The 24,309-nt window shown below is 35.2% G+C and overlaps 1 protein-coding gene across 3 annotated transcripts in view; it reads left to right on the forward strand.

Moving 5' to 3' along the window:
• LOC131160052 (187-kDa microtubule-associated protein AIR9) overlaps positions 1 to 20,926 on the forward strand; it is a 135,197-nt gene extending 114,271 nt beyond the window's left edge. For all 3 annotated transcript variants that reach the window (XM_058115356.1, XM_058115359.1, XM_058115360.1), the window contains exons 34-38: positions 12,059 to 12,190; positions 16,144 to 16,202; positions 18,880 to 18,912; positions 19,067 to 19,198; positions 20,586 to 20,926. In XM_058115356.1, the coding sequence (XP_057971339.1) occupies positions 12,059 to 12,190; positions 16,144 to 16,202; positions 18,880 to 18,912; positions 19,067 to 19,198; positions 20,586 to 20,762 (533 nt within the window). In that variant the 3' untranslated portion in view covers positions 20,763 to 20,926. The remainder of the gene's footprint in view (positions 1 to 12,058; positions 12,191 to 16,143; positions 16,203 to 18,879; positions 18,913 to 19,066; positions 19,199 to 20,585) is intronic.
• Positions 20,927 to 24,309: the final 3,383 nt, after the last annotated feature.

Here is a 24,309-nt window from a genome sequence, read left to right on the forward strand (position 1 = left end):
CTGATGGGTATGAATGGGTAGAATATTTGCATGTAGTTGGTATCTTATATAGTGGTCCTTGTGTGAGTTATTTAATTGTGGTTTTTAAGAGCTTATTTCTTCAATTTATTCTCTAGGTTGTAAAGCAGTTTATTCCTTTTGCTAGATATGCCGTTTTGAAGCTGTATTGGAAATCATGGTGCTGAGAAGTATATCTGGTTGAGTAAAATTAGAGGATAAAATGATGCAGATCACAATTTTATAAGCTCAAAAAGATATCTCAATGAATGTAGAGAGTGAATTATGGTCTACACTCTATGCAGCACATACTTTGGATTTTTATTGTCTGGCCTACTTCTTATTTACAGTTGAAGATTTTTTATGTTAGCAACTTTGTAAATTTATTGTGAAGTAGGGCTTATAATCTTGCAGTTAAATATCCCTGGAATTTTTTCCCCAGGTTGGGTTTTCCCTGTGCCCCCCCCCCCCCCTCTTCTAGTTATTAAGCTTGTGTCAATCAGTAAGTCTGGTTTCCTTAAGAAATCCTAGGCATGTTTACTTGTATTCATGTTAACTTTGCCTGTAAAATTTTATCACCATGATTACGAACTAAGTGTAATGATATCATAGAATTAATAAATAAATAGAATATTTAAACTTTATTTTCTTTCCTAGAGATTGTGATTGGGTTGTCTTGTCTCCCAGATGGGATTTCTGAGGAAACCTTCAATCAATGTGATTGCCTAGATCTCTCATCCTTTCCTTGTCGTTGGTGCCTTCTTATTAAGCAATATCCTGCTATATATATAATCTCTGTAATATTCTACTGGATACTGCTTGTCCAGTTGTATCACGTGGGTCTTCATTTCAAATTGCTACACTTACGGGTGTAACAACTCAATATTAAATGTAAGACCCAGAATGGAAGATACTCTGAAGGTTTGCCATGATTTAAAAATAAAATAAAATTTTAGGCAAACTAGAAGAATGGTTGTGGTAGGACATGAAACTGTAGCGTGGATGGATCAATGTTATCCTGTTTGGAGGCTGATTTCAAGCATGGTATTAAATTTCCATCACCCTTGAAATCAAAATGGCTGTCAAAATCTGTTTTAGAAAATTTCATAGAAATCTCGACGAATCATACTAAATTTATCAAAATTTTAAAATTTGTCAAAATGCTAACCTATAAAATGAATTTTTCTTGGAATTCAATTTTGAGGTTCCAAACACAAATTGAAATTTTTCTCAATTTGTGTTTTCATTTTATTGACACTAAAATTACTACAAGAAGGATATGAAATTATGAATAGCTTTTTGTCTTTTGAAAATATATGAAAAATTAAGCTCTTGTATTAGCCAACTCATTTTATTTGACGATTATGTCTAAATGATCTGCATTTGAGTAAATAACATTTAAGAGTCTAGAATTTCATTTATATCAATTGAATAAGTTTAATATGATTATTATATTATAGTTATTGCACCTTATACACCACATACCCATTCTTGATGTTTTCTTTAAATTTTTTTTTGTATAAATCCTTTTATTATTGTGTCTTTTAGTAGTTTCTAAAGTTTCTCCATGCTTTCCTGCATATCATTCATGGGAATTGAAATCGAAATTTGCATTGATATTTTTGAAGCCTTGAAATTAGTGGAATTCAAAATTAAGACCTTGATTCCAAGGACGAATGTCGAAGGGTCAAGGGGTACGTGATAAATTCATTAATTAGGGTTCATTTTTACATGTGAGTTTTTTTTTTTTTTCTTTTTTTAAATAATTGGCATTGGGGATTTTAATCTAATTAGCATAGGGAAATTTTCTAAGTACAAATTCTTTTCTCAATAAATTTTTTCTCTTTCAGTTAAGTAGGCTTTAGTCACTACAATTGAATGAATTGTATTTGTATCTCTTGGATCTCTTCCTCCTTTTTCATATTTTGCTCGTTTTGATGTGGATGCATCTGAATAAGGACAAACTCGATAGTCGAAAGAGGAAGAAACAGACTAGGAAAATGCAGAGCTTTGATTGGTGTGGAATGAAATTGATGTAGGAATAAAATCATGGTAGGAATGCAATGGAATGTGGAATCCTTTGTAGAGTTTGGTTTTGATTCATGGAATCAAGAACATTCCAATGTTATGTAACAAAATTAGTTTTAAATTTACCGTAATGTCCTTTGTACTGGAAATAATTATAAATTTTACATTAATTTCGTTTTCCTATTTGCAAACTTAAATTAAATGTCATTAAAATTTGTTAATGAACCAAATTATATGTATGCAAGGACAAATTGAGATTATTAATTTTCGGGCAACATGTCAGCAATTTTAAAGAACTAGTTTAATCTGCTCCCAGTAGCTAATTGGACTCAAGGCTAAAAAGATTGTGCACTTTGGTTGGTATAATTCAAAGTAAAGGTCCTAATCAGAGAGTCATTGTGTCTGGCTGTTGGCTGACTGCGATGTTACAGAAAACATATTTGATGCATGCCTTGATTGAATTCTGCAATTATGACAGAATAGCACATCTCTAAACCTCATTACTATTTCATTTTTATATATAAAAAAAATTCAACCAATTTAATTTGAAGTTTAAAAATTAGAATGAAGAAAAAAATTTGAAAAAATATTGAAACAAGACTGATATGAATGCAAAGCTCATGCATTCTTAGAGAAGGAATTGGATTGGGTCCTTAAATTTTATGAATATTAAAAGAAATTGGATGATTGTTTGCTGTAGTATGTCTCTTTTCTTTTACTTAGTGACCAAACAACAGCTTTAAAGAAGAAAAAGGCATTTCTATGTGCATACAAACAAACAAACAAACAAAACCAAGCCTTAGTCCCACTAAGTGGGGTCGGCTATATGAATCCTTTTCCGCCAATTTATGTGATCATGGACCATTTCTTTTAATAGATTCAAAGATATTAAATCCTTACTCACTATCTCCTTCCAAGTTATTTTAGGTCTACCCCTACCCCTTCTACTGCCCCCACAGTAACTAAGTCACTCTTCCTCACAGGTGCACTATAAGGCCTACGTTGCAAGTGTCCATACCATCTGAGTCGTCCTTCCCTTATCTTATCTTCTATAGGAGCTACACCTAACTTACCATGAATATGTTCATTCCTTAATTTATCTTTCAATGTTATACCACTCATCCATCTAAGTATCCTCATCTCGGCAACTTTTACTTTTTGGATATTATGTTTTTTCGTCGCCCAACATTCTGATCCATAGCTGGTCTTATAGCTGTCCTATAAAACTTCCCTTTCAATTTTAAGGGTATACGATCACATAGAACACTTGAAGAACTTCTCCATTTTACCCAACCTGCTTTAACTCTATGCATTACATCATCTTCAATTTCTCCTTCAACTTGCATAATAGATCCAAGGTATCGAAATCTACAAGTGCTATTTATTTCTTCATCATCAAGTTTAACTTTGTCTCCAATATTCCTCCTATCATTACTAAAATTACATTTCATATATTCTGTTTTGTTTCTACTTATCTTAAAGCCTCTAGATTCCAAAACTTCTCTCCATAATTCTAACTCAGCCTCTATTCCATCCCTAGTTTCGTCAATTAATACAATATCATCTGCAAACAACATACACCATGGAACCTCCTTTTGAATACTCTTAGTCAATTGGTCCATCACTAAAGCAAAAAGATAAGGACTCAAAGCAGATCCTTGATGTACACCTATGGTAATAGGAAATTCTCTAGTTTCTCCATCTATAGTCTTTACACTAGTCATTACACCATCGTACATATCCTTAATGACATCGGTATACCTACAATATACACCCTTTTTTACTAAAACCCACCATAGAACTTCCCTAGGTATCCTATCATATGCTTTCTCAAGGTCAATAAATATCATATGCAAGTCCCTCTTCTTTTCCCTAAACTTTTCTATTAATCTTCTTAAAAGATAAATAGCTTCTGTGGTAGATCTCTTAGGCATAAAACCAAATTGATTTTCTGAGATCTTCGTTTCTAACCTTAATCTTTGTTCAACTACTCTTTCCCATAGTTTCATCGTATGACTCATAAGTTTAATTCCACGATAGTTATTACAATTTTGAATATCTCCTTTATTTTTGTATATAGGTATTAAAGTGCTTTTCCTCCATTCATCTGGCATTTTCTTAGTTTTTACAATTGTATTAAATAAATTAGTTAACCATACAATTCTATGTGCATACAAAGGTCATAAATGCAAGCAATAGTCTTAATCATAATCCAAGATTAATATGCGTAATAATTCGTAAAACTATTAATCCAAGTATAATTCCCTGAAGCCCATAGTCAAAACAATGACAAAAACCTATTAACTAGTATTAATTAGTCTTAAAACAATAGTATTAAGATGCATCTGCAAAAACTAGTGGTCTGAATCCATTTTCAGCATTGCACATTCCAGCATCATGAACCTTTGGCTTGGTCTCTATTAACTTCACTTGCTTTCTTGTGGGCCAACTTCTTTTATTTTTTCCTGGACCTACATCTTGAATGGACTGCATCTTAAGAGTAAATATGTTCATAAGCTCATTTGTTCAAAATGAAGATTGTGGTATGTAACTTGGGCCTTGTGCATAAATATAGAATTTTTAAAATTGAAAAGATAAAAATTAAATAATAAACTCGTATGCTTCCATTCAAAAACATCATATCATCTAAAATAAGGCATATATTATGTTCACATGCATAATAATATTTACTTGAAAATGGTCTCTAAATACACATAGGGGGAAGCAAACTACAAATATGTGTAGTTCTGGAAGGTTATCTACTTGCTTTTGAATCATTATACATTTGTTGGGAAAAACTATCTATAAAATTGCTATATTCATTTGAGATATGATGTTTGAAAACATTGTTATGAATTGACTTGTGCACATGCTTCTTTTTAGGTCCCTTAGCATGTACAAAGGCATTTATTGCCTAATAAAATTGTGCAACAAGCAATATGTGTTAGTAGGATAGACAACAAACTTACCATAAATTGTTCTACATTTATTTAGGAAACAATCTGTCAAACCTACCATAAATTAGGAGATATTGTAATTAAGGGATATATTGTAATTAGGGAAAATGACTTCTACATAAGAAAAGGACCACTCAATTGAGGGTCATTCATTGAGCAAATCTGACATGGTATCAGAGCCATGGTTCAACATTCTCCTTGAGATGCTGGGTACGTGGTGCTGCCAATTTGGAGCTCGATGTGTGAGGGGGAGATTGTTGGGTTATCCCACATCGGTTATGGAAGGGGCTGGTGGTCAGTTATTAAGTGTGAGAGAATGTCTCACCACATGAGCTAGCTTTTAGGGTTGAGAAGGTCCTTGACCGGCCAACATTGGTATCAGAGCCACTCTCTGAATCAACCTTGTTTTTGGTCCAATTTTTTTCGTTCTAGGCTCTGGTTTTTTGGTTTCTTGGGTGCGGGCTCTGGTTTGCAGTTTTTTGGTGAATTTCGAGAGATTCTAGTTATGGCTAACTCCTCCAACTCAGAAGTCTTTCAAACTTGGTTTACAGGGAAGAATTATGCTGCCTGGGAGTTTTAGTTTCAACTTTTTGTCATTGGAAAGGAGTTGTGGGGTCATGTTGATGGGAGTGATCCAGCACCTACCGATCCTACGAAGTTGGTTCAATAGAAGGTAAAAGATGCTCGCGTGATGATTTGGATTCTTGGATCTGTTGATCCACTGATTATACTCAATTTGAGGCCTCACAAGACAGCTAAATCGATGTGGGAGTACTTGAAAAAGGTCTATCATCAAGATCATTCTGCCCGGCGATTTGAGTTGGAAACTGATCTTGCTGCCTATTCCCAAGGTACACTCTGTTCAGGAATACTTCTGTGGTTTTCAGAATCTTTGGGCTGAGTTTTCCCACAGTGTATGCCAACATGTCGGCTGAGTCTCTCTCTGCTGTTCAAGCTGTCCATGAAGCTAGCAAAAGAGACCAGTTTTTAATCAAACTAAGGCCAGAATTCGAGTCCATTCTCTCCAACCTGATGCACAGGGATCCTTCACCATCTCTTGGCATGAGTTTTGGAGCACTTCTTTGAAAGGAACAACGTCTTCTTACTCAATCTTTGCTTCCGCAAGAGAATGCTGTCGTATATGTTGCTCAAGCCAAGGGGAGGGGTTGAGACATGCGTACCGTTCAGTGCTACAGTTGTAAAGATTATGGACATATTGCTGCCCATTGTGCTAAAAAATTCTGCAGCTACTGTAAACAGAAGGGGCACATAATCAAAGAATGCCCAACACGTCCTCAAAACCAACCTGTGAATGGTTATCATGCTACTGCTATTGGCCACACTTCGGATGGGGTAACCAGCACTCAAAATCTCGCTCCAGTGTCACCTTCTGCTGCTGCTACACCTACCCTTACACCCTAAATGGTGGAGAAAATAATTGTATCGGCATTTTACGCTTTAGGGCTGCAAAGAAAGGGTACTATACCCTCTCAATCTTGGCTTGTTGATTCCCCTGCACCCAATCACATGACCAGTTCTCCTGATACGCTTAGCAATGTTCGTAAGTACACTGGTTCTTCTAGTTGCTAATGGCGATCTTTTACTGATTACTGGGGTTGGTGATATCGCACCATCACTTACTAATATTTTTGTATCACCTGGGCTTTCTACGAATCTTATCTCGGTTGGAAAATTAGTGGATGATAATTATAATGTTCAGTTTTCTCGTGATAGTTGTCATGTGCAGGATCCGGTGTTAGAGAGGACAATAGCGGATGGGCCTAGAGTTGTGAGACTCTTTCCATTATACTTTTCCATTCCTAGTATCATTTCTTTGGCTTGTACTACTGTTTCCAATAATTGCGTAGTATGGCACAAACTTTTAGGCCATCCAAACAATGTTGTTTTATCTCATTTGCTGAATTCTGGTTTGTTGGGAAAAAAATATTCTTCTTTGTCTCATGCTTTGTATTTTGATTGTTCTATGTGTAAAATCGGAAAAAGTAAGATTCTTCCTTTCCCTTCTTCCGGGAGTAGGCAAAGAATTGCTTTGACCTTGTTCATAGTGATGTATGGGGCATTACTCCTGTCATTTCTCATGTTCATTATAAATATTTTGTGACATTCATAGATGACTATAGTCGGTACACTTGGGTATATTTTCTGCGCTATAAGTCTGAAGTCTTTGCTGTTTTCAAGTCGTTTCTAACATATGTTGAGGATCAATCTACCACTAGCATCAAGACTTTATGATCTGATTCTGGTGGAGAATGTATGTCTCATGAATTTCTTGAGTTTCTTCGTGACAAAGGAATTGTTTCTCACCGCTCGTGTCCTTATACGCCTCAACAAAATGGCGTGGCTGAGCACAAAAATTGACATTTGTTAGATGTTGCTAGGACCTGGTTACTTGCATCTTCTGTTCCTCCTAAATTTTGGGTTGAAGCTTTAGCTACAGCAGTATATTTGATTAATAGGTTGCCTTCTAAAGTGCTAAATTTCGACTCTCCATACTATTGTATGCATAAACAGAACCCTAGCTTTCTTGACTTACACACTTTTGGCTGTGTCTGTTTTGTGCATCTACCTCCGCATCAACGTCACAAACCCTCTGTGCAATTTGTGAAATGTGCCTTTATAGGATATAACTTAACTAAAAAAGGATTTGTGTGCTATGATGCTTCTTCCAATAAATTTCATATATCTCGTAATGTCGTTTTCTTTGAGCATCAATGTTTCTTTCCTAGTTCTCTTACATCATCTCCAACAGTTTCTATTCTTCCTCACTTTGATGATTTGATATGCTCTTTCGAATGCTTCAAGCTTGGTTTTGTGTATAAATGCCATTGGTCAACTCTACCTCTTCCTGAGTCTGATCTGCCACCTAATCCTGATCCTGTTTTGGATCCTCCTCAACTATCTGGCTGTGCTTCTCATCCACTGGATAGGTATGGTTTCCCTCATACCTCCTTCATGGCTACCTTATCAACTATGTCGATTCCTAATTTCTACTCACAAGTTGATAAACATGAGTGTTGGAGAAACGCTATGCCGGAAGAACTTCAAGCTCTTCAATAAAATCAGACTTGGGACATGGTCCCTTGTCCTTCTCATATCAAACTAATTGGATGTAAGTGGGTTTTTTCTGTGAAACTTTGGCCTGACGGGTTTGTGGACCGTTATAAGGCTCGTTTGGTTGACCTTGGTAACCACTAGGAGTATGGGGTTGACTATGAGGTGACCTTTGCTCCTGTCGCTATAATGGCTATTGTGCGTACTATTATTGCCATTGCAGCCTCTCAGGGATGGTCCCTTTGCCAGATGGATGTGAAGAACGCAATTCTTCACGGTGATTTACAAGAAGATGTTTACATGGCACCTCCTCTTGGCCTCTGCTCGTCGTCGACATCGAATGTAAGCTAAAGCGCTCTTTATATGGTTTGAAACAGGCTCCCCGGGTTTGGTTTGATAAGTTTCGGGCTACCCTACTTCGGTTTTCTTTCATCCCAAACCAGTATGATTCCTCATTGTTTCTTTTTACTTTTGTTGGTATCGTTCTTCTTCTGGTTTATGTCGATGACATTGTCATCACTGGGACTAATTCTGCTCTCATTGATCAACTGAAGCAGCATCTTCATGATTCCTTCCATATATAAGGATCTTGGTCCTCTCCGGTATTTCCTCGGTTCAGAAGTTCAGTCCAATTCATTTGGGGTTTTCTTGCATCAGCATAAATACCCGAAGGACTTGATTTCCTTGTCTGGTTTGCTGGACTCCTCTTCAGTGGATACCCCTTTGGAGTTGAATGTCAAGTATCGACATGAGGAGGGGGATCTCCTTCCTGATCCTACGGTGTTTCGACAGTTAGTTGGTAGTTTCAATTATCTCACTATTACACGGCTTGACATCTCCTTTGTTGTCTAGCAAGTTAGTCAATTTATGCAGTCTCCTCGCCACTTTCATCTTGCAGCGGTCCGCTGAATTATTCGATATCTCTGGGGTTCCTCTCATCGTGGCTTGTTCTTCTCTACTGGTACTCCTCTTCACCTTGTGGGTTTTAGTGATGTTGATTGGGCAAGATGTCCTGATATTCTCTGGTCTGTCACCAGGTGGTGTATGTTTCTTGGTGATTCCCTTATCTCTTGGAAGAGTAAGAAACATGATCGTGTTTCCAAATCTTCGACCGAGTTAGAGTACCGTGCCATGTTTGCTGCCTGCTAGGAGATTGTGTGGCTCCGTGGCTTACTTGCTGAAATAGGTTTTCCTCAGTCTACTCCGATTCCTCTTCATGCTGATAATACCAGTGTTATTTAGATCGCTACAAATCCTGTCTATCAAGAGCGTACCAAACATATCGAGGTAGACTGCCATTCTATTCGGGAAGCTGTCGATACTCAAGTTATCTCTCTTCCACATGTCTCAAGCGACCTTCAGATAGTGGACGTCTTCACCAAAGCTATGACACAATTACGTCATCAATTTCTTGTTGGCAAATTGATGCTTCTTGATCGACCAACATCAGTTTGAGGGGGGATTTTAGTAGGAATGTAGGATAGACAACAAACTTGCCATAAATTGTTCTACATTTTATTTAGGAAATAAATCTATCAAACCTACCATAATTTGTTGTATAGTTATTCAAAAAACAGATCTGTAAATATCTTTCCTGAATTAGGGGTCAATGCGTAATGTTAGGAGATGCTGTAATTAGGAGATATTGTAATTAAGGGATATATTGTAATTAGGGAAAAAGACTTCTATATAAGAAAGGGACCACTTGATTGAGGGTCATTCATTGAGCTTCAGCAAATCTGACAATATGTAGCAAAAATACAACATTTTGTCTTCATGAGAAAACATGAAGGTTTTCTTGGAATTGCCCACCACAGCTTCAACAATCCAAAATTCTTTGTGTTAAGGAATGCTTGGGGAGTATAGTTGATGCCCATCTGTCCACTCACTAAGTGGTATCGTTGCTTGCGAAAAGGAGCCAAAAATCCTAACAATCTGTAGACCAATATTGATGACATAATAATAACCTATATGATGCAAAAAATTGCTTAGTTGCATGAGTTATTTGGAAGAAAGGCTTTGGGATCGGGCATCTTCAATAATTCTAGATAACATTTTAGCCATTATGATAATGTCTACTAATAATCACTGTGATCTAGTTAAAATTGAATTAAATTTGGTAATATAATTGTTTTCATGATGCATGATGGTGTATAGTAATATAGTCATTGGCTAATCCATTAGCACATGGTTTTGGCCTCGAACCACCTCTTGTTTAAAGTACCATACACAAGTTGATGATGTTGTCTATTCATCCTAACTCATATTATGCAAGTGTTGACAGACTCATAAGTCATCTAATAACTTCTTTCTATTTGTATAGAAATTGAGGATATGTTTTTGCATTTTTGCAGGATAATTTTAGGTATCCCAAGTTAATACTATTCTAAGTACTCAAGTAAAACCGCCCCATGCAAAAAAATTGATAGTCAATTCCCTTTTTACATCTCTATTCTTATTAAACCTAGACAAACCATTATCGCATTTAAAAAAAATCACCATAACCTCAATGAAGTAAATAAAATGTAAATGTAATAACTAAGGCACAAAGCTCACACACCACTGGGATTTGGGGACGGATTGATATAGCCATTCTTGCTCATGGTTTTAAATAGCGGCCGCGATTGTTAATTAACATCATTAAATAACAGTTTTTTGGGTCTGCAATATTGTTATGCACTGCCTAATCGGTAGGCAAAAAAATCATAGCTGTAGTGGATGTTACGGACCGCTGCAATTATGTAATGGCCAGCACGATTGTTACGCAGCTGCCTAGGAATGTTGCAGGAACAATTTTTTTTTTTTCATTTTTCAACTTTTCTTCTCATTTTTCTGTTATTTTTTCCTTTTTATAAATTATTCTCAATAGGCTATGTGAAGGGGAAGAGAGGAGATTACAATTAGGATGATAATGATACAAAAATTATTATTATTTTTTCAATTTTCACAAGAGATGCATTAATTAATAATTTGATATAAACACTATTTTGTTACAAAGAAATTATTTTGATAATATTAGTAATTTGAATTTTCTTTTCTATATTTTTCAACTTCAACCTTCTTTACCATTTCTAGTTTTGTTTTTTTTTTTTTTTCAAGTTAGTACTTTATTTATATAAAGATAAATTTGTGGTTGAAGTCTCTTGTACCAGATATGGGATTATTGCTCACTAAAATCATAGGTAGGTTTTGTTATAATCAAGCTGTAATTTTTATTGCTAGCAACCCAGTGTTCCATGAAGGCTCAGTCATTGAAGTTTACTGTCATTTTTTATGCTGTGTTGAAGAAGGTTGTGAGGATGTCATTTGTGAAATGTGTGGATTAGTTAGGCAATGTTCTCATGAAGGCTTTAAGCCTGCTTTGTCCAATTGTCGTAACAAGCTGGGGTTAAGTTAAATTTATGCATCTTGAGCTTAAGGGGGGAGTGTTAGAAGAACATGTGCTATTTTAGTATGTTGTTTGATTGCAGACATTTTGTCTTTCATAAGGGACAGAGCTGGAGCTGTACATATGGTTCTGGAAACTGCCGCCTCTATTTTTATCTTCTTTAATTATTCTATTCTTCTCTCCTTCATTTCTATCTTTATGACAGCTTTTAAGTTTTAACCATTTTAATGATGCAACTGATAAAAAGTGATTACTAATGATTCTGTCCCTATAGTGGTTTTTTGAGTGTGTTGATAAGTTTAATGATTATTGACATGTAAAAAAATATGATTTTGTGTCCAATGCTTTTTGAAACTACTAGGAAACACCACAAGACCTCTTTTGAGTGTTTGAATTTCAACTACACTAGGAAAGATATCTTCCGAGTAAAAAATCGACTAAACATTTAATTTTCCATGTTTTAGTTTTTGAGGCATTTTTTTTTTCGCACACTATTACTATCTACAGCTTTATTTCATTCCGTCAAATTGTAAACTTTTTTTATGTTACCGGTGGCATCAACTATTATTTTGAGTCACTTACAGAGTATGATTATCAAAATAATCTCATGTTGCAGGGGAGATAGGGAGGATGTATGAAGCTAATGTTGATGATGTGGGCTACAGGGTAGTGGTGATTTATACTCCTGTTCGAGAGGATGGTGTTGAAGGGCAACCTGTTTCTGCATCAACAGAGCCAATTGCAGTTGGTAATTTCTTTTTCTCATTAACAAAATTGTACATCTCATTTGTATATTGTTTCCCACCTTTTCTTTTTTTTTTCCATAAACATTTTTGTAAAATGTTGTCTCTAAAATACTTTTATTATAATTCTTCTTCTCATCTTCTATCCTTCTCTTATTTCTTCTTACTTCTTCCCTCTCCTTGTTTCTCTCCCTTAATTCTCCCTTGTTGCTCTTTGTTTCTAAATTCCAGTTTCTATCCTATATCATCATTAGTTTATTTCCTTGTGAAATTAGTTTTGTTTTTACCTCTTACTAGTGCACACATCCATCAATAGGATTTTTTTTTTTGAAATGAAACATGCGAAAAATAAATTGCATAATCAAATTAGATAGTTGACTGGACGATAGTTATTTCAAGAGAGTGATTTTCAATAGCATTTCAAATTGAGTTGCTTATAGAGTGATTTCAAAACATGAAAATGTATTCAGGACAATTGCAGGATGTATCTTTCTTAGAATGAATGCAGTGAAAAGTCCTTTTTTGTTTCAATGACCACTCAAATGTGATATATAAATTCATATTATGATAGTCTATGTCCAATCTAGAATAGAGGAATGCTTTTAAAAACTTATCTTAAAAAATGGGGAAAAAAAGGTCTTTAAGATGAATTATGCGTATGATCGCCTCAACTGACTATAGATCCTACATTCAACAATGCTCTATTGCAGGCTTGCCTTCCTTTTATTTTATTTGTTATTTTACAGTTTATTCAGAGTTAGAACTAGTTGAAATGGAAGTAGACTTAATGGTCAAAGAAGTGCTTTTGAACTGATCCTGAGTTTCCTATTTCCATTATTTTGTTTACTCAAACAAGTATGATCCTTATTGATGTTTCCAAAGAGCTTGCAGAAAACAACCATTGTCCAATGATATTGGTAGGTACTGTGGTTGTTAGAAATTCAAATATTATTTTTTCATCTCTTTCAGAATAGGTTGTGAGCCATAAAGGAATTCTTGTGTGCTACACGTCTTTCTTTGCTTGTATATCCATATGGCTATACTCAAGTTGCATAATGCTGAAAAGTTAATGGACATGTAACTTTGAATGCTGTAATAGATTATTTGATTAGACCAAAATGGTGATGCCAGCTTGTCTTGTTTTCCTGATCCTTGCTAGGCCCTGTCCTTAATGGGGCGATGTAAGGAATTTTAAGCATGATAGAGGTGGGATAGAGAAAAATTCTCAAAGAACAAATTATGAAGTGGTGACAATGTAGTCAATATGATCTATTTTTATTAAATAGGTTGGTAATTTTGATGTCCATTATCTTCTTTGTGAAGGGCCAAAAGGAAGGATCAATCAACATCACTTTATTAATAATGTACAAGTAAACAATATAAACTTTTTATAATAAAAGATATTTTAGATAGAAAAAAGCAAAATTGCAGCCTAGGCAAGGACAGGAAATCTCCAAAAATTAAAAAATCAAAATAAAAAGACAGAAAAATACAAGTGAAAAGACCAACAAGAGTTAACCAAGAAACCCCCTCTTTAATCCCTTTCAATCGTTGTTCACTGAACACTTATAGTTAGCTAGTTCCCCCTTGCCCATATTTGCCTTTTACCACCATCAAGACAAACTTCATTTTCTACAAGATCAAGCGGCCGTAAACCCATCATGTCCATCGATTGTTGAGCTTCTAAATCCTTCGGAAAACTCTCCACAGGGGTTGGTAGACTTCCATCCTTACACTGTTGCTTATTATCCAATCCATCATTCTTGAAAATTGAAATCCCCACCAATCCTTTCCATAAGGGATGACGGCACATATGATAAATTCTTAAGTAAATTAGATGAGCCCGAACCTGAATCGCATCCGAACAATCAAATTTACAAAGGACTTCACTGTCATTATCTGAGAGATCCCTTCCTTTCTTTTTCTCCTTACCTTTGCTACCCCTTGCTAGTTGCTACATTCTGAACATTTGGATTTTCCACAATACATAACTTTCATTCTGTATTTCTCCTTAAAAACTTCAGCACCATCCACCAGAATGCCGTCACTTCTCTTCAAATCTTTTCCTCCTTTCGATACCCATCTGAATTGCCTTCCAGAACACCTTTTCTGGCTCCTAAACTTGTCAGATTTGATTTCTGTAACAAAAGATTTCCCCTGAACCATCTTCTGAATCTTTGTCTGCACCAGTGTCTAGATCCTTTGTAATACCCACTTTTCAACAGCCATATCTGTGGAATCACTTTAACTTCTTCCTTCTGCACAGGTTTCCTGTCCTGCTTAAGGCGCAGCTACACCTACTGTACTGCTAGAGTTAATTGAGTTTGAGTGTAGCTTTAACCAACTCCTGGAGTCTTGTCCTTCAAGCCTTGTTGTGTTGAAGTATATTTCTGATGAAGAGGTGGTAGCCACCTACTCTTTCTCCTACTGCAAAAACAGAAGGGGGAATCAGACCTGCTTCCATAGGCTACCCATTTATACCCATTTAAAATATAACTTGAACTTTGGGCCTGATTGCTGCCGGGTCCAACTTGCCGGGCTTGAGAAGTAAAATGGACCTGCTGCAGACAGCCATTCCTAAAATAGGGCGAGTAGCTTGACAGGGGATAGATATTTGGGGCTGAATTGGAGGCCCATGCAACTCTATCTCATCTTGAATACAGCGGCGTTGTTAACTTCCAACTTAGCTCATGCTTGATCCCAGTCCAGGCCCAAGCCTGAAGAAACCAGATCACCCAACCAGTGGCCCAGGTCTAACACAATAGTGAGGGAACCATGCCCCGACCTTCTCATCTTCAAACCCTGAATAGCCTCTTGCAAAATCTCATTGCTATTGCTCAAACAAGCATGAGGCGTATGCTTGCATATTGGCCCAATGGTCAACAAATCAGATCTGTAATTAATGGAATAATAGTTGGGAGACTCAAATGATGGATATGCAAACATGACAACTGATATGATGTTTTATATCTCCTTGAGTCTAGCAATGTTTGCTTGCACTATCATTTGCTCTGTGTACCAGAACTGATAAAATTCGAGATCATGCAGGATTGCACCCAAATATCCTTTTTTGGCTATCTCTTTAGTCTGATGTCTTTTAACCCTAGTCACCTTTGTTGAAGACTGGATGCCAACCTCTTCTGCTTGATGTTCTGCTTGTCGAACATCAGCTTTGTTTATTTTCTGCTGCAGATCTCACCACACTTTGCTTAAAGATGTTCTTTCTATGGCCATACGACTTATTTCCAAGACTGAGGTGCTTGTTGCCCTGCACCAGAAGTTCTTTCGCTGTACAACCATCTTCATCACCTGAATTCACTAATGGGTTGAGGTCTCTTGCAAAACTCGACCAACTTTCATCATGGCACCACCTGGGAAGAAAATGGAGAGTTTTTTTCAATTCCATCCCAACCTTAATTCCAAGAATTTTCCACTTGTCAACCTAATCACCATCGAATAATCCACCTTCCCATATCTTATTTTACAAGAGAAGCTCCCTCCAGCCCAAACACTGAAGAAATTTTAAGTATATAAATTTAAGTTCATGGGAGTGTGGCCCATGGGTACTTCGCTGTCCTAATGGGATGAGAACAGTGTGAATGTTCATTCCTTTCTAGAAAATGGGGTGGGGGGAGATTGTTTTTTTTCTCGTCGAGGGGAGGGCTGCAGTGCTGCAAAACCAGTCCTGCTCTTCTGTTGCTATTACTGGAGTAAAAGGTAAGACCGATCTCTGATAAAATTTGTATCTCTGACAACATTAGAATCTGTTTAGTTTGTTGCAGAAACTGGTCATAATACAAGTATGACGTTTGGTATTTCCTCCATTTCTTTATTGGCTTCTACACTTGATCTATGGAAATTGTTGCTGGAAGTTATGAAAATTTATAAATTTTAGAAGTTCCTATGCAAATTTATAATGTGTTTCTTTTATTTATTTTTGGCATGTTGGCTTGTGCAGAGCCAGATGTTCTGAAAGAAGTGAAGCAGAAGCTTGACATTGGATCTGTGAAATTTGAGGTATGATAATATCAACTTCCATTTTTGAATTGTGTTCAATTAAATAAAATTTTTTGAATGATTTTAGCTGCCATTCAAATATTTTTGGGTCCAATATTTTTTCTGTTTTTCTATATCTTTGGTTAAAGCTTGATATATATTGTTGGCCGACAACCTAACAGGTTAATGTTTTAGTTAAAGTGGTAATCTAACACAGTATTAGAACTATGGTTGCCAGGAAGTACTAGGTTCTAGTCCTATTGTTTGTGTGGTTAAAATTTATCCCATTCACTGTGTGGGTTTTATTTATCATTTGTTTGTCTCAACATGCAATCAGGCTGCACATGCTGGGCTATGAATGAGTTTGGGGAAATTGATGATGTTATGCGTGGTGCTAAAAGAGGTTGATTAAAATGGAGAGCTTTGTTTTCTGTGTCCACATTTGTTGTTATTTTATTTATTTATTTTTGGTGGGGGAGGAGGGGGGGGGGGAATTAAAAGAGAAAAAGACCGTGGTGGCATAAGACACTATACAATGTTTATGTAGTTTAGATGGCTTACAACTTCAATTTTTTCCGAAGATGGATGATTGAGCCAATGCTGCTAGAAAGATGTATAGCTAGCTGTACCTCCAAAATAACTAAGTAATACAAAGCCCTAGATTCATGCCTTTGCCAATTAGCTTCTTCAACTTGGGGTCCTGAATAGCAGAGGAAGTATAAAACTCAAATTGTGGACCTTGTCAGCATCAAACTACATCAAAATCATTAGTTTTTCATTTGGTTGTGTTGCACTACAGAAGAAATAGGTTAAAACATCTTCCACTTCTCCAGAAATATGGCACGCACTTGAGTAGTATTCTTCTAAACTTTTGTCATCTCACCACACTGTGAAATAGGATTGTGATGCTTGATGAATTTGAATGATATTATTTGTGCCCAAATATAATTTCCATGGAAAAAATATAGACATAAACAAGTGTGGCAGACCTCATCAACATCGCACAGCAACTATTTTGTATCCCCCTATCAAGTTGAGCTTTCTGTTGTTGCTGTTCGATATCTCATTTCGATTTCATGTTTGGTGGATAATCACCCACATCATAAAAGAAACTTCAATAGATTCAGCACAATGGTCTTCTCATTTTGAACTTTAAAATTAATGGAAATTGGATGAAATTGACTAGGGAGGAGGGGCATAACTGACAGAACAGGTTTAGTCCTAGTCACTGGATTCACTCGATGAACTTATTATCATCCATCACCACACAAAGTGAACCAAGTACATGACACATCACAGAAACCAAAATCCAACTCTAAAGAGTAATGTTTGCTGCTCAGACAGTTGCAACAAACTACCACATTGTTTACACAGCACAGGCTGCAGCCACCAACTCAGGCTGCAGAACTTGTTTCACAAAATTTCCACACGATAAATAGAGTGCAATGGCCTTCTCATCATAAACTTTTGATAACTTAATCAAACACGTTCAGAAGTTTTTAGATTACAATGAGCAGCTAACAAACACTGCAAACAGTTTTTCCCACCAGAACAGCCTGTCCACGACCAAAATGTATGTTTATATGCATGGTTTTGTAAAAATTTTCCTAACAAGAGAATTTTCAGTTGTTCTAATTTGATTGCTTATGTTTTAGAAGGCTGCCATTTTATTTAGAATATACTTGTACCAAAGGTCCTTATGTCCTAACAGCTTTAGATTCAGATGTTTAAATTTGATTGCTCATGTTTTAGAAGGCTGCCATTTTATTTACAATATACTTACCCCTTTGGCATTACGTATATTTGGTTACATCATTGCTATTGTGCCTCTATCACCGTATTTTGTTCTTCTATTCTTCTCCTTGTAACTACTGCTTCATTCTGAGGAAAATCATGCTTTATAGTTGGTATCTGGCACTACTGTTAATACTAAATAGCTTAGCCATTTCATTACTAGTATTTGCTCTTCTGCCAAAGTTTTGCATAAATGCGTCATTGTTTTTGTCCCTTACACCTCGACCATCTTGACTTTTGCATGCCAGTTATGCTTTATTCATCCCTTTGTTTATGGTTGAGGGAGACCTAGAAAGAGCGTTGTGAGAAAAAACTATTAAATGAGTCATTAATTCTGGATGCATTGGCATGCACGTGTTGGTACAACTATATATAAAAACAAAATGTATTAATTTTGTATTTGAGTATATGTACTTATAATTCTCATAGTCGACAGGCTATAAGCAATTGTGTTGTGTATTATGAAAAACAAATGTTGAAGGGGGATTTTGAAGAAAAAATCGTGTTCTGTTATTTCTCAAATTTATAATGAAAGGTTCTCATAATGGTCCTTTAGTTCATCCTTAACCATTTATTTCTCATCACTTTGAGCACAAGACCAGGTGCACATTAGTTCATGCTGTGACACTGTCCTAAATTTCAACCCATTCATTTCTTATAAATAATTCCCTTAGTTAGAATCGTATGTTGAAGACCATCCTTTTGTTGTAGGTTTGAGGTTCATAACTTTAAATTCTAAAAAATTAAAATTTTGAGGTATAAATTAATTTATGCTTCTGTGGCACGAAACTTGTCTGGTTTTTTGACATTTACAGAAAAGAGATTGGCACCTTGGCTAGATTGAATCTATATAGGTTGAATGTGTTCATCTAATATGAATTCACCCCTTCTGTTTTTGGAGCAGGCTTTATGTGACAAGGACCGATCTCCGAAAAAGGTAGTTCTATTCTTTTCCATGTTCTCTCTAGAATTTCGAATTTTATACTTGGACCTATGAAAAATTGCTGAAAGTGGTTTTTTAATTGTTTTTTAATCGTACAAAGACTGGCAAAGAATGCCTTTTAATTATTTCAGCATTACTAATATTACAGTTGCCTGGATTGGGAGGTCTTGAAAGAAGAATTCTAGAAGTGAATAGAAAAAGAATCAAGGTTGTGAAACCAGGTTCTAAGACATCTTTTCCTACTACTGAAATTCGCGGAAGTTATGCTCCTCCATTTCATGTAAGCTGCTTTTTGATCTCCTAAGCGTTCCCTGTTTTCATTCCTTCTCTTTGGTTGATTTTATAATTAATGATGAAAGCTATTCATGTTTCATGTGATGTATACAATTTTTTGTCAGTAGTATAATCATTTGAGAAAATCCCCAGTTTTAGTTTATTTTGCGAATTTATCTTTGATTTCTTTTTGAGAAGGATTATGGAGGGTTGATTTGCATTGTTTTGCTTCATTTGGGTTTGTACAATCCCTAATTTTCTTTGTCGCTCTATAGAGAATTGAGGAAATCTGAAACCAAAATAATAATAATAATAATAATAATAATAATAATAATAATAATAATAAGAAGAAGAAGAAGAAGAAGAACAACAACAACAACAACAACAAACATTTACTAGTCATATGCCATCAATGATTGGTAGGAAGGTCATATACTTTAAACATTGGAGGTCTAAACATATGGTTGCATTTTCTGCTTGTTTGCTTTAATTTGTATTATGCTGGTTGTTTCTCATAGTTAACTTAATTGAACTGCTTGAATGATTGATTAATTTTTCGTTCTGAATTCAATACCGTGTTTTATCAAAAGAAGAAGGGATCTAATTGGCTAGTATGCTGGGTTAGCCTCATTTTTTTCTGAAGAATTATAAAATGGGTACATTTTGTCTTGCTGAAATCCATAGTGCATGTGAGAAGTTCTAACACAAGCTCATGTGGGGTAGGAAGGGATTGAGATTCTGAATTCACAGATTGTTCTGATACCATTAATGAAAGTGTGTCTATTGATGTCCTTCGGTATTTGCAATCTTTAAGGATTTTATGGTGCATTAGAGCAATAAACTAATGCTATGTAGGGTATATTGCGTGAATCTGATCTCTCAAGGAACTCAGAGCAATAAACTAATGCTATCAGTTATTTTTTTTTCCCCTTTATTCTCAAAGATTCTATTTTTTGTTTTGCATTTTCTGAAAAAATCTTTAAAATTTCATTATTTACATTGAAACTAGTTCATTTACATCAAGCATGATTACAGGTATTCAGTTGTAATGACTAGTGGAGCATTAACTTATGTGGGAAATGACAAAAGGCCATAAATTCTATGCTTGCTCTAGTAAAGCCAGGGCATTCTGCATTTGTTTGTGTTACTATTCTTGTTGAATCAACTTGTCACACCCTAGTCTTGAATGTGGGCACCCCTGTAAGGGCGGTAGGACTACTATACACAATGCAAGACACCCTACATGAGCATTGTCAAAACACTGCAATTTATGACGTGTTTGAGACTTGGTATTGGTGTTTGGGAGAATATATAGTTGTAAAGCATTCGTTGTATGAGATTTGTTATGTGATGGCATTTCATAGTTCGAATGTCTCCATCAAACAATTGTGCAGGTGGAGCTATTTCGAAATGACCAACATCGATTAAGGATTGTAGTAGACAGTGAGAATGAAGTAGATTTGATGGTGCAGACACGGCACCTTCGAGATGTCATCGTTCTTGTGATAAGAGGCCTTGCTCAGCGATTCAATAGCACTTCGCTCAATTCCCTCCTAAAAAGTGAGGCATAGCTTCTATTGAAGGAATGTAAAGCAAGTCTATAGCAAATTATATACATACATGATCTTTCCCATGTCTTTTTCCATATTTCATTATAATATTAATGTGTTTATTGTTGTTGGTTATGTATATTATTAATTCAATGATAATATTATTTGAAACAGTGATTTCTAAAGTTATTGATTGTTTTATCTTGTATATATAGCACCCCCCCGCCCCGCCAAAATGCTGCAGGTGCCCCATTCTCAAGCTTTTATATTTTGCTTCAACCATACTATTTTTCTGCCATTGTTAGCATATGATCTTGCGAACTGATTGCAAAGCTATTAGAACAAACACAGTATGAAAAAATGAATGATTGCTCCGTACACATGCGGGCACAAAGATATATAGCCAAAAAATTTTAGCTGCACATTCACAAAGTTTTGTACTGAGCATGGACTTGGTGGGTAATAGTGTTTGGAATAGCTAGCAACTGCTTATGTTGATATAGTACTGCTGCAAGTGCATGATTTTAAGTGGCGAGTCCTGTTTATTGGTGCTCAAACTCTGAAAATGTGAAGGAGATGGAGCCTAGCTTAACCCCAAGGGTGGAAGCCCTGGGCCTTCTAGTTTCATGTAATCCAACGGGACTATATTTTGCTTGAAGCCTATAGCTGCAGCAGATAAACACCCTAATGAGCACCCGAATGATACAACCCAAATACTCCTCTATAAGCTTCCAAGGATCGTGGAGGGTGGAGGGAGACGAGCAATTTTTGTCTCTCTACCGCTACAAGCTACAATAACTTTTTACTTTATGAAGGTTTATTTGGAGGCAACTACAGGCCTTTAAATATGTTTTCAATTTTTTCTCCTATTTTTTGACGCTCGTTTGAAATTAATTTTGATGCGTGATGAAACTAGTGACAATCAAGAAGTGCGTTATCAATCGTCATTTACGAAAAATTTAAATAAATAAAATCTTGAGGTGCATTCCCAACAAGGATTATGAAAAAAAACGTAAGATGCACTCATAAGCACTTCAAAATGCATGCATGAGAATTGCCATAAAAGGCATCAACCAAAAACACCATGAGAAGTGTCATAAGAAGCATTTGTAAGAAGCATCATGAGATGCACACATATGAAGTGATAAGATGCATCTATAAGAAGTACCATAATGCACGTTCATAGGAATTATCATAAGACGCGTCTGGAACTGGAAGAAGCTCTACAAGATGCTCCTACGAGAAACATTATTAGACGTGTTTTATTTATGACTTGTTAATATCATTCGAGTTGAATAGACATATTCTCATTGTTCTTCAAGAGAATATCATAGATGATTGACAAATGATTATTGGATTAAGTAAAACTGGTCACCATATTATCTTATCCAATATATATTGCAGTTTTTATATGATGTTGAGTATGTGTTTACAACTATTCATTGAACTTTTTTGACTTATTAGTGATGAATTTCATCTTGGAAACAAATTTCCTTAAAAACCAAAAACCAAGCTTCAGTGGTTCCTATTTTGACTGTTTCTTTGAATTCTTGTCCATCAAGCATTTATTGTTTTAGGAAACTCCTCAAACGAGTGCAGCTTCCATTTTATATAAAATGGGCTCGTTTTGCATGGATGAATATCAAAGAATATTTACACGAGCTAAAAAGAATTCTGAGCTAACTAATCTTGAAGATTTTTTCATGTAAAAATTTTTGGTGCTTGTAGGGCTAAAAAGATTTCTAAGCTAACTAATCTTGAAGATTTTGTTAATGTAAATGCTTTTGGTACTTGTATTTATGATACTGCGCTCATTTTAATATCTAATTCCTCAATAAGTTGAGACTACAATAGTCTCTTTAGTATCGCCAATTTCTTATTAAAAGGAATTTGAAAATATATTTTTTTTAATTATATATATATATATATATACTGAAAGGGTAGGTAAGCCAAACAGGGGCAAATCGTCTTGATTTTAGTGAAAAATCTTCAACAAATTGTTTGTTTACATTCTATATTTAACTCCGTCACATTTTTGTTCTTTGATTGTGTGATTATTAAAAAGGGGGTTCTAATAATTTTAAGGAATTAATTTCATTTGGACAAACAATTGGTATTAGAGTAGAGTACAATGGCAATCCTAACCATGCTAGAGGACAGTCAAGTAATGGAACCTCCTTTGTTGTCAAATATATTGGAAGGCTCACATGAAAAATTTATATTTAATGTTTGGAGAAACATTCTAAATGGACCATTTATTCCTTGTAATATTGTTAACGGTAGGCCTATTCCTAAATTTGAGAATGAATGACCCCAAAGTGATGATAAACATGTTTAGCAAAATTGCTAACGCTATAAATGCATTCTATTGTATTTAGATGCGAATAAATTCAATACAATATCTAGTTGTAAGTTTATTCAGGGAATTTGAAATAGACTAGAATGAATATATGAAGGAACAAATCAAGTTAAAGAATTGTAGATAAAGTTGTTGATAACTGAATTTGAAATGTTTCAAATGAAAGATGGGTTTTTTAGTAACACGTATTCTCATTTTATAAATATTATCACTCCAATGAAAGGACAAAGCTTTTGTAATAGTGATTTGGTGAAGAAAATATTAAGATCATTATCTAAGAAATGGGACAGCTAAGATTGTTGCCATTATCAAGGCTAAAAATCTAAATATCATCAATGGAGGAGTTAATAGGATCTTTTATCACTCATGAGATGACTATCAATACTACTTTTCAATCTCTTAAAGCTGAAGAAAGTAACCACAAGGAGAGTTTATAATATGAAGATGATGATGAATCATAAGTTTTTTTTTTAAAAAAAGAAAAGAAAAAGAAAAAGGGTTTTACGAAAGGAATATATTTTAGAAATTTTCCAAAGAAAGATTATTTCAAAAATGAAATTAGAAAATAACCTGCTTTGAATGCAAAAAACATGGACATTGGTGAACTGATTTTCCACTATAAAAAAAAAAAGAAAGAGAAAAAAGGCTAGAACATGAAGTAACTTAGAATCCTTAAAAGAAGATAGAAGTAAATGAACAAGGAATTAGTAATATGTGCTTAGTGGCTGACCTTAATGATAATTTTGAGGTAATGTCTTTTCCTACCTTTTCAATTACTAATATACTTGATGGTATTGAGATTATGTAAGGGAGTGTATTCGAGTCGAGTCGAGTTAACATAACAAAATACTTGAACTCGACTCAACTCGAAAATGTTAAGCTCAAAACTCAATTCAAACTGGATCAATTTCATAATTATTAAACTTGAATTCAACTCGATTCAACTACAAGTTCATAAAACTTAAACTTAACTAAATTATAAATTAAATATTAAATGCATATATGTTGACTTTTTGAGTCTAATCTTAGCATGTATGCATGTCCATAATTGAGATCACACATAAGGGACAGGGAGAATAGAGACCAAGATGGATAATACACATACACCTGGATTACTCCATAGAGTGAAGAGTATGAAGACTGAAGACATTTGTTTCTTATTGTAACTGCATTTAGTTTTCGGGTCTGTAATAATGGACTGTAATATTT

The sequence above is a fragment of the Malania oleifera genome, chromosome 7 (genome assembly GCF_029873635.1).
Source record: "Malania oleifera isolate guangnan ecotype guangnan chromosome 7, ASM2987363v1, whole genome shotgun sequence".
In the NCBI taxonomy this organism is placed as follows: Eukaryota; Viridiplantae; Streptophyta; class Magnoliopsida; order Santalales; family Ximeniaceae; genus Malania; species Malania oleifera.